Raw genomic sequence first — 11,046 nt, 5'->3', positions numbered from 1 at the left:
TGAAGAGTCTTTCGCGCTTTGAACTTCAGTCTACCACTGTTATCGTGCTCATTATCAGCTTGTGTGAACTCTTCCCGTCAGAATGGTTTTAAAGCATCATCAATCGCAATCGAGGGCGAATCTCCCCTTTTCCACCTTCTCTCCCACTTTGGACTCTGACATCGCGCTTCCTCTTGCTTCGTTTAAATCTCTGACTGCTCCCTCTCAGCCTCCTTCACTGGCTGCCACCCCTCTGCCCACCCAGAATCTTTGTTCTGTCACGTTGCTATAGTTAGCCATCTTTCCGGTTCCCTTCCCCTCTTTTCCCCACTCTTATGATCTCATCCACTCCCACCTACAACTCCAGTTCTCACTGGTGACCTCAGATCTTTATTTTGCCTTCCCTCTTTAGATGGCAACTGTCCACTCAACACCCCCACCCCCGAATGTCCCACCCGCATCTCAACTCCACACCTGTCTGCAGCTTAATTCTGTATTTCCCTCCAAATTCACTTCTCCTCCCACATTGCCTAATTTTGCTGCCCGAATCCCTTTGGGTTTGGGGTTGTGTTTAGAAGGGGAAAGAGAAGGGTTGAGGCTGGCACACCTGAGGAGATAGGTTTCCTCCAACCTTCAACTTAGAGCAAGAGGTGGAGGAAGAGGAGGAGAAGTCCCGTTGTCTAGGAAGATGCTGCTCTGTGACTCAGTTTCCCTGCTTGCCTATAGGTTAGGACTGGTTCTAGGTCTGGATGCTTGAAAATCAAAGCGGGTGCCTCCCTCCTCGAGCAAATGAACCCTTCATATGGACCTCACCCGCCCCCTCCTCCACTTCTGCAGCGTCTTCCCCAGCCAGGGACTAGAAGGGCTGAAGCAGCATCTCAGCTACGAGCCATCTCGACCCGTGCCGGTCACTGCGGCGGCTGCTCGCCGCTCGTGCTGCGGGGCGCTGGAAATGCGGCCGGTCAGGACTGCAGTGTGCTTCAAGTATGGAATGCACACCGGATCTCAAAGACTTAGTCTGAAGAAAGGATGTAAAACCTCACATTAACAATTTCTCTGTTTCAGTTACATGCCGAAATACTATTTTACATATATTAGGTTAAATACACTATTAAAATTAACTTCATCTATTTACTTTTACTTTGTTGCTGGTGGTCGTGGAAAATTCGAAAATACACTTGTGGCTCACATTCAGTTTCTACAGGATGATGCTGGTCCAGACTTCTCCAGCGGGCAAAGCCTGGGGCTCCAGGTTGAGAGGCAATGATGGGTCATGACAGATACTGCCACAGACGCCACTGAAGACTTGGGCCAGCCGAAGCTCCAAACAGATGTCATCAACCAATCCGACACTGAGGGACAGACTCTCAGTGGCCAGTCTCTCCCAGGCAAAGCAAAGCAACATTTCTGGGATAACTTCTTTAATCCTGGACTACATGAGGCCCTCTGATCTAGGGCTTGGCTCTCCAGAGTGTGTCCCTGTGGATGCCCTGTTACTCCGGGAAAACAGTCACCCAGAGCCACCCCAGCGCTTTGGATCTCTTCAAACCAACGGTTCATGGGGAAGTTCTCCATCATTCCACAGGGGCCAGGCCCTGGGCCCCTCCAGCAGCCCAGAGGGATCCTTCCTCTAGTCTAGAGCCCTCTTTCCCACCCACGTGGGCTTAGGCTCAGCCCACCTGCGGTCTGGGAAGGGATGGGAGAGGAAGGTGGGCTTGGCCTCTAGACCCACTGTCTGCCTCGCATACATATTTTAAGCTCCATTTCTAATGCCTGTCCTTCCTGTCGTCCCACTGATAGGGGAACAGAAAGGGAACAGGAGGGGGCTGGGGTGGAAGCCCCAGCCCACTGGGCTGCCCTTGTCTGTCTCCATCTCCCTCGCCTGTGCCGCAGCTGAGCCATAGGAGGGCACCGGGAGCTGGGGCCACAGCCTGCGTGGGTCTGCCCTTCCCTCCCCCCTCCTAGATGGCTCCACCTCTCCCAGGTCCTGGCTGGGATCCTAAGGCCCCAGGCAAGTGGGGGAAGGGGAGCCACTCCTACTTTCCCAGCAGCTGCTGCTGCCTCTTCCTGTTTTGCTAAAACTCTGGCTCTGGACCCAAAGGGGTGGGGGAAGTCGCCAGCCGCTCCCGCCCCCCAAAGGTCAACCTCATCCCCCTGGTCTTCTTAGCTAGTTATTTATAGCCCCCTAGGCTCTGGCTGAGGAGCTGGCTCTCTCCTCCCTCAAATGTCAGCAGCTGTGAACATTGCCCCAGGGATGCGGCCAGATGTGCACATCACTCCAGATGCTTGGTGCCAGGATTTGAGAGAGGCGGCAGGGCCCTTTCTGCAGTCTGTTTGGCCATTCCCTGCAGCCCCGGCCATCCAGACTTCCCTCAACTGAGTCAACTCAGAACCCACACCTGTACCTCGGGAGGGTCAGGAAAAGGTCCACGTGGTTTCCCATTCCCACAGCCCTGCTGAGCTCCTCTGTGCGCCCCAGCTGGCGCGAGACTCTCTGGATTTCTTCGCATCAGTTAGGACAGTATTTATTTTGAGACTGAGTTTGCAGGGGAAAACTGCGGCTTAGAGGACAGAGGGGACAGGATACTCTCTTCTATTACGAATGTCCACATCGGGCTCTGCCCCTAACACAGCCCAGCGTGGGCAGGCTCTGCGCGAAGTGCTTCACGCCCCGTGCAGACCGTCCTCACAGCAACCTGAATGAGGCAGGCACGTCGTCGTACCCCTATCTGAGGATGAGGAAATGAGCTTCCCAGAGGTCAAATAGCGTGCTTAAGGTCACCCAGTGGATAAGCAACAAACTCCAGCCCAAGCAGACTGACTCCAAACTCTTGCCTTGAACCACAATACGACACAGTCTCTTTTTAGCTTTTCCTTGATGGGTTTTTAAATGTCTCCTTGAAAGTTTAGTGTAGAGAAGTGTGAAGCCAAGCCTCGGGGTCTGCCCAGGGGGAGAGGGGCATCTTCTCTGCCTCCTGTGCCCTCCTATCCCTAGCCACTCCGGCAGAGCTGGAGTAAGGGATGTGACAAGGGCAGAGATTTCTAGAATCACTGTTTCAGGCACGGAGGGCTGCAGGTCAGAGCAAGACCAGTGCCCTAGCCCACCAAGACCCCGTGGTCCATCAGGTTCCTTTAAACACGGAACTTCCTTGACTCTGAATCCAGCATGTCCTCGACGGTATGGGTGTCGGAGCCCCTTGCGTGCAGGACAGTTTTCTCCACTCCGGGCTCTTTTTCTCTGGCCATCCCCTGCTCTCCAGGAGAGGATGAGTTCCTCAGTGATAGGGATTGTGGCTTCTTTGGCCTCTGTGCCCAAGAAACTGGCACAGAGTAGACGCTCAGTAGATACGAAATTATGCTGGATGAAAAAGAGGGTAGTTAGTGGTGGTCCTGTGTGAGTGGGGTACTTCAAGGTCCTAGCAAGGACCCCGGGGTCACATCCTGAGTAGCCAGCCTCACCCCATTCACCCTCCCCTCTGCTCGTCGCTCCTTTCTTGTCTCCACTCCCCTGACCTACAGAGACATCATCTCAACCTACCCCGAAAGACACTTCCAGGGAAGATTGGCACCAGTCCCTAGGCCAGGGCCTCCTCGAGGTCTTCCTAGAGATTCTGCGGCCAGAGAGACATGCTTCCCAAAAGGAATCATTAAGACCTATAACTAAGTCAGAACCTGCCCTCCAGCCAATATAGTCACTGGGGCTCTAAGGGTCCTGCTGGGGGCGTGTAGCAGGGCGGAAGCCCCCAGCCCACCAGGGGGTGGGCCACAGCATCCCTGCAGCGGCCCACTGGAACCAGTAATTGTGACATGGCTGCAGAAAGGCATTTTGCAACTCAGACGGATTTCTTCTTGCTCATGATTAGAGTATGGCCCAGTGGCTGCCTCCCTGACCATAATCTCTGCTGGCACAGGCATCTCCAGGGCTGGGCAGTGTGGGCTGTTAGAAGGAGGGCTGATCTAGAAGCCGGGACACCTGAGTTCCCGGCCTGCTCCCTGCTACTGATTAACCATGTCATCTCCGGCAGGTTCTTTCCCCCTTGGGCCCCCGGTTTCCTTATCTGTAAAAAGAGTGGTTTGGATTGGATCAGGGCGTCCTAAGCAAGAGATTACTGGGTACCCCCCACCCCAGAGAGTCTGACTGAGTCTGTGAGGGGGCCAGAAATCTGTTTTTCACAGATCCTTCTAAGCGATTTTGATATAATGGCAGGTTTGGGGGATCCTACAGATGAGATAATCTTATAAATCTACTTGCAGCTCTTAAAGAGCCAAGATTCTAGTAAACAGAACAATCCTATCAAGGGGTTTCAGTGGCCTGGGGTTTATCAGAGGGCAGGTGGGGGGGAGGTTAGCTCATCCTCATCACCATTACTATTATGACGATTTTGCCTCTGGTGTTATTGTTCTGGAGGGACGTGGCAGGGCCCCCATCTGTTTGTTCCCATCGCTAATGGAGGCTTTGGCTCCAGGGGGCCCTGGCTTACCTCAAGGTTGGGAGTGGGGCTGGGAGAGAAGGGAAGGGTGGATGGGGCCTCTTGGCAAGGGAACATTTCTTTCCTTCTCTCCTGGGTGGAGTTTGGCTGGATGGGCTCTGGCACCGACCTCTGGGGCTGAGAGAGTGTCTTCCCACCCACACGCCTCCCCCACTTTCTATCTCAGCGGCCTCAGCCTGGTGGCTGGCCGCTCTCCTCCTGTCTTGACTTCCTCTCTAGATGCCCTGAGTCCTTACCAACCTCATTCCTGAGCCTTGCTAATCTGTTTGCCACCCCTCTGCTTCCTTGCCTCGCCTCGCACATGCCATTCTCCCCACCTGGAATGTCCCCCCCCTCGCCCCACACTGATTCACATTTCTGGGCTCCTCCAAAACCCAGCCCAAAACTCCCTGCTTCATTCGGGCCCCGATCCACGCAGGTCTTTCCTCTTTGCTGCGGACTCACTGACGCGTGGAACAACGGGATCCGAAAAACGGTTTTTAGACTCAGAAAAATAAGTCGACATGGCCTAAACCAGCTTCCTCATTTGATAGATGAGAAAACCGAAGCCCAGAGAGGTTGTGACTTGGCCACGGTCACACAGTAGCGAGATGTTAAAAAGAGTTGGTTTCTTCGCAACAGGCTTTCAAGTATTTTATATATTTGTTTTGTTTCCTCAACACGTTGTGGTCAAGAGGAGGGCTGAGGCTGCGTTTTTGTTTTTGCCTTTAATGTTCTTTACCTTCACTGTGGTATGTGCGTAGGCAGGTGTGTGTGTCCAGGGGCTATCAGGACAGTGACTCTAAAACTCACAGCGGTACAGGTGTTCGAATACGTACTTCACGTGACCTCAGATCAGCCCTGTGAAGAGGGAGCCAAGATACTGCTATTTCACAGAGCAGAAAACTGAGACTTAGAAAGGTGTGGACCCGGGGAGTTACTGGCAGAACGAGGTCTAGAACTCCAGTCCGCTGGCTCCCAGCCCAGAGCCCTGATCCCCACAGTGCTTTTCTTCTAGCTCTCTCCTGATGGTCCCGGTTGGGGCCCTTGAGAAGTCGAGGGGGTGACCTCTGCCATCTTTGCATTCATTCGCTTTCTTCATCTTGGGGTTAAGGAGACCCTGCCTTTGGCTTCCTGCCCCTCCCCATCCTGTCCCACCGCTCTCCTTGTGTCCCCCCCATGTCATTGTTGGTGCATAGACACATACCCATATACTAAGAACTGCAGGTGTCTAGGGCAACAGACCACAGGGGAAACCACATCACCTTTGTTGACATGGGAGGGAGGCAGGGGGACAGGGTGAGGGACTTGCTTCGTTCCCTCCACCTGCCTTAGTCTCCACCATCATCTGGCCTACCAACCTGAGCCATCTGGACGTGTAGCCATGGCCTGGCCTCTTCTTGACTTAGCTATCCAAATCTGGCCCGGGAGGATATATCCCCTCTTCCCTCACATCTTGAAATCCGAGGTGGGGGTCTGGCTGGCTGCACCCCCAGTCCTAACTGGGACACTTGCATAGCTCCTCCAGTCCTGCCTGTGTGAAGCCAACAGAGAAAGGGGGAAGCCAGGGATGAGAGAACACGGCTGGGGACAGCTAGGAGGTACATCTGGCATCCAGAATGTCACACGTAGATCAGCTGAGACCTCCCGCGCCAGGTTTACACGAGGGCAGCAGCTTCTCCATTGTTCTGACCTGCCACAAGTTAGCTCTGAATCAGACAGTGAGGATTAAGTCACTGGCTTTGTGGACTTAGGCGAACCATTTTGTCTTTCTGGGCTTCGGTTTGCTCGCTACAACAATGGGGGATAATAATGCGATAGAAGTGAAAGGGCCTTGAGCAGCCCACGAGACGGAGGAGACGCTCAATAAATCCAAAGGATCTTCCCTCCTTCCTTCCTGCCTTCCCCTTGTTATATCTGCTCCCACGAAACACTATTTGGAGCTGGAGACCTACCTCCCCTATCAACCTGCAAATCCCCAACCCTGTGAATTGGCATTCGATCCCAAGTTCGGAAACCGCAATGCAAGGTCCAACCCAACCCAAGGAAAACGGCTGTCCTCTGAGATCTCACGGAGGCCGTGGGGAAGGGGCACTTTCTGATTGGCTTCGTGGGGAGTGTGTGGGAAGTGTGGGTTAGGGAGGGATCGTGGCTTTGGCTACTGCATCTAGAAGGCAGGGGCAAGAGTGGCCTCAGAGCCCTGAGTGTAGACCCGGTGACTTTCTGGAGCTTCGAATCCTGGCACAGGGTGGGCACCCGATAATATTTGTTGAATGAGTGAATGGCCCCGTCAATTACTAGTTGCGTAACTTTGGTCAGATTTCTTAACTTTCGTGGGCCATACTTTAATCCTGAGCATAACAAAGATTATTAAGAATAAATGAACTAATGTTTACCAAAGAGATAGCATAGGGCTGCTACATGGTATATGGCCAGTAAAAAGTAGCCAAGTAAGGGAAGGAGAGGAGAAAGAGAAGGTCAAGTAGGCCCAGAAGCCCAAAGAGAAGCAGAAGGGGTGTGTGCTGGGGCTTGGGACTGGCCAGAGACTCTGGGAAGACTCGAGGGACCCCAGGCAGGTCCTATGGGGCTAATGTCTTCTGCAAGGTGCTTCGCTGAGCAGCCTGGGAGAGAGGCCTGACTCCAGCACCTTGCAGAGAAACTTCCCATGGTAACCAGGATAGAGGAGACACAGGCAGCCTGCACTTTCCTGCCTCACGTCTCTTAGGGTTCTTGGAGGCTCTCTGACATATCCCAGCAAGGGGCATGGGACTTAGAAACTGGCTTAAGACCCTGCCTGGGATGGGACAGTAGTGGCGCTGGAATGAGAAGTTCAGCTGTCCAGGGAAGGAGAGACACAGTCCAGCTTCCTGGATGCAGGCCTCACATGTTGTCTTTCTGTCTGTACTTTGGGGACAGTGAGTCCTGGTGTGTGTAGAAAGTGCTGGATACGTGGGGGACAGACAGAGGCAGGGGGAGATACACTTTTAGTCTCAATCTCTTAACATCTCAGTGATTAGGTCAAAAAGAAAAAGAGGGCTCCCCAACAAATACACGAATGATGCACACGGGCGAAGCGAGCTAGCAAGGGCCTGATGTCAGCCCAGAAATAACTACGGGCATCCTAGCGCGCATTAAGGTGGGGGCATCGCAAGATTAAAGGAGAGAGACGGTGCAGGGGAGGGGAGAGGCTAGGAGTCTAAAGTAGCCAAGCAATTTTTCTGGAAGCCATGGGCACGGAGGAGGGATCTGGAAGGAGAGTCACGTGCTTTGGAGGTGAGAGCTGGGAAGAATGCACTTGCGGTACAAGAGCATGCATCTTGCGGAGTCAGCATGGGGAGTCACGGGAAAAAAGGGTGTCCGGCTGGGGGGGGGATGGTTCTTGAAGGCTGTGAACATCTGTCTCGCTTCAACAAAGAACTCATAGAGAGTTGAGTTCTGTGCAAGCCACTTAGCAAGACACTACAAGAAATGCACCCATGACTAAAGGGCTCAGGGGATGTCCGCTCTTGAACATTCTTGGGAAGAAGGAGAGTTGAGACACGCAGACGAGCTGGATGAAGGTCCATGTACAGAGCAAGACTGACGACATGCTGGGGTGGGGTCCTTTAAGGGAGGGAGAGAATCCCTCTGGTCGTGGGAATCCTGGAAAGGCTCCTGGAGAAGGTGGTTATAGACCCCGAGGACTGGAAAGATTTCAACAGGAGCAGCGAGGGACTGGGAGGGCATCATTTGTGGAGGAGACATGATGAGCCAAAGTCAGGGAGTAGGAAAGCACGATGGGGAGCAGACAGCAGCCTAGTTTAGCTGAAATAATCCGGGAAATAACAGCAACTAATATTATTGAGCACTAAGTACCAGGAGCCGCTGGGCAGAATAGCGAGAAAAAAATGGAGGGAGACAGAGAGAAAGAGAGAGAGGTGTTTGCACAGTGTGCTGCCACATTGTGGAAGGGCTTGGATGCCAGGCAAGGAGCCTGTGAGGGTAAGTTAACAAGACCAGAGGGGTTGGGTCTGCCTGCGGACTGAGCCCCGGGACAAGGAAAGGAACTATAGTAGGAAGGCAGCTGCTAAAAATCCCAGGTAGCAAAAAGTGGTGAGGCCCCAGCCGCGCTCGCGGGAACAAGCGTCTGTGGTCAGAAGCTGGACCTTGCCATGGCCAAGCCCCTGTAGGCCATTGTGGACTCGTGCTTCCCATGTGGCACGCCTCTGCCTCAGTTTCTCCTTCTGTAGAATCGTGAGACTCTTGGGCTTCCTAGGAGAGAGGGAGGTAGGATGGGTGGGAAGTCAGAGGGAAGCTGCATGCTGCCTTCCAGAGGCGACAGTCACCCCACAGGAGAGTCTAGTGTTTTGCGTTGTGGACCTCTCCCCTTCCCAGAGCCAGCGGCTGTGTCTCCCACCCAGCAGATTGCCAGAGGCCACGGGGCTGATAGGCTCCGCTGAGAAGCACAATGGGGAGGTCCTCAGCCCCTGACCCCTGAGTCTGACCTTCTGGAGNNNGACGGGGGGGGGTGGGGGGGGGGGGGGGGGGGGGGGGTGCAGAGAGGACTGCTGCGCAAAGCTGGCCCAGAGCTGAGTTTATTAGCTGAGGGAGGGCTGGAGGCGGCTGCATTCCGACTCACAGACTGGAACATTTCTGTGATCCGCTGTAATGCACTGGGAGACACTGGGCACATTGCTGAAGTTTGACTCATAGGGACCGGGAGGGGGAAAGAAGGGGGGAGGGTTGTGGGGGGAGAGGAATGGGAGGAAGAGAGGAAGAGGAGAGGAGGGAAGGAAATCCCTTGAGAAATTTCTTTAAAAAAAGAAAACTTTCAAAATCAGCACCACCCCCACCCCCTTTTTCTTTTAATAGGAACAGGCTGGACCCTTCGGTTCCCCTCAGCAGGCGGGGGCAGGGGGAGGGCTGGGCAGTGATTCAGATCAGATCCTGGAACTTTCCTCAGGCAAGTCGTGTTGGTGAGGGGTATGGGGGGGGGCACGGGGGTGTCCGTCTGGGATTCCTTGCCCGAGACTTGGGACTCCACGAGGGTCCCACGGCCCTGCGTGCAGCTGTCTGCCGGTGGGCCGTGCGTGCACGCCCTGGCGAGCGCGGGGGTCCCTCCCAGAAGTGTGTGTGCACGGCTCTGCCCCCGTGTAAACAGGGCTGTGCGCTCGTGTACGCCGTGTATGCGAGGCGGCGTGCGCTCAGGTATCTGGGTTTCCGGGAATTGTGCGCCTCGGGCTGGGCGGCAGCGCGGCGGCCGCGCGCGGGTCGGGGCCGCGTCCCGCGTTCCGGGGTCGGGGCCGCCTCCCGGGCCGCGCGGGGTGTCCGCCGGCCGCCAGTGCGCCGCGCCGGGCAGTGTCTGCCGCGCTGGTGTGTCCCCGGGCCGCGAGCGCCTGCCCCCTCCCTCCCCTCCCCCTTGGCCCGCTCTCAGACTCAGATAAAGCATTTCCTTCCATTGTCATCCTACCCGGCCGGCCGGGCTGCCAGGGCCCTCCCCCTCCCGGCCCCCTCCCTTCCTCTCGCCGTCTCTCAGTCGCTCTGCAGCCGCCGGCGACTGGGGGGATGTGAGGCCGGCGCCCCAGCCCCCCGCCCCGCCATGAGCCCCCCGCTCTGAGGGCCCCGGCCCCTGGATGCACAGCCCCGGCGCTGGTGAGTACGGGGCTGCCGCCCCCCGCCCCGCCCGCCCCGCCCTGCGCGCGGCACCCAGCGCCGCCCGCCCGGGCTCGGGCTCGGCTCCGGCTCCGGCTCGGGCTCCGCGCGGCCCGCGGGCCCGGCCTGGAGTGCGCCCCCCGACCGCGCCCGGCGCGCCCGGCTCCGCGGGGGCTCTGGCAGGCCCCCCGGCCGGGGCCGGTTCCGGGGCCGGAGGGCTCGGGCCTCCCGCGGGGCGCCCACATCCGCCCGCCCCGGGGCAGCGACAGGCCCGAGGGAGGGAGTTGGAGGCCCCGGGCCGCTGGCGCGCAGGCCGGGCGTCCCATCACCCCTAAGCCCGGGGAGGACCGACCGGCGGACCGGGGAGGGAGGGACGGCCGCCGCGGCCCCGGGAGGGGGCGGTGCTCCGGGGCGGAAGGTTTGGAAGCGCGAGAGGGCAAAGGGCAGGACCCACTGAGTCGGGGCCGGGCTCTTGGCGCTGGACATCAGCGCCCCCATCCCGCGGGTCCTGGGAGGGCCGAACTCCGAGCCCTCGGCGTGGGGGAGAATGACCCCCTGGAGGGAGGGTCCCGGGCCGTGAGGTGTTTCTGAGGACAGCCCGCCACCCTTGCTCACCCATCAGGGCGACGAGACACCTGTGCCCAAGTGAGCCGCTGAGGTGCGGGCAGCGGCGCGGGAGGGTGGGGACCGCCAGACTGTACTGAGGGGTGATGGGGGACGGGATGTGCGCCCCCCAGGCCTGGGGGTTGTTGGTGCTGTTGGTGTTAGGGAGTGTTAGCGGGAGGGGAGGGTGCAAATCTGGCAGCTGGGCTGGACTCTGACACCCTGAGTTCCTAGGCCTGTGGTTAGGAGAGAGCCCTCTGGAGCTTGCAGACCACCCAGTTCCCCCAGCCCCATTTCCCTCTCTCTGGCTGCGCATTCGGATCTGACCTCGCCAGCCACTGCTGCTCCCCCCCCCCCCCAAGTC

General features: G+C 57.0%; 1 protein-coding gene across 1 annotated transcript in view; it reads left to right on the top strand.

Annotated features, from left to right (window-relative positions):
* Positions 1–10,015: 10,015 nt before the first annotated feature.
* Positions 10,016–11,046, top strand: part of HDAC7 (histone deacetylase 7) — a 35,244-nt gene continuing 34,213 nt past the window's right edge. The window contains exon 1 of the mRNA XM_040642378.1: positions 10,016–10,079. Within this exon, the coding sequence (XP_040498312.1) occupies positions 10,061–10,079 (19 nt within the window). The 5' untranslated portion in view covers positions 10,016–10,060. The remainder of the gene's footprint in view (positions 10,080–11,046) is intronic.

The sequence above is a fragment of the Ursus maritimus genome, unplaced genomic scaffold (genome assembly GCF_017311325.1).
Source record: "Ursus maritimus isolate PB19 unplaced genomic scaffold, ASM1731132v1 scaffold_26, whole genome shotgun sequence".
NCBI classification, from domain to species: domain Eukaryota; kingdom Metazoa; phylum Chordata; class Mammalia; order Carnivora; family Ursidae; genus Ursus; species Ursus maritimus.
This window is presented reverse-complemented; position numbering and strand designations above follow the sequence as displayed.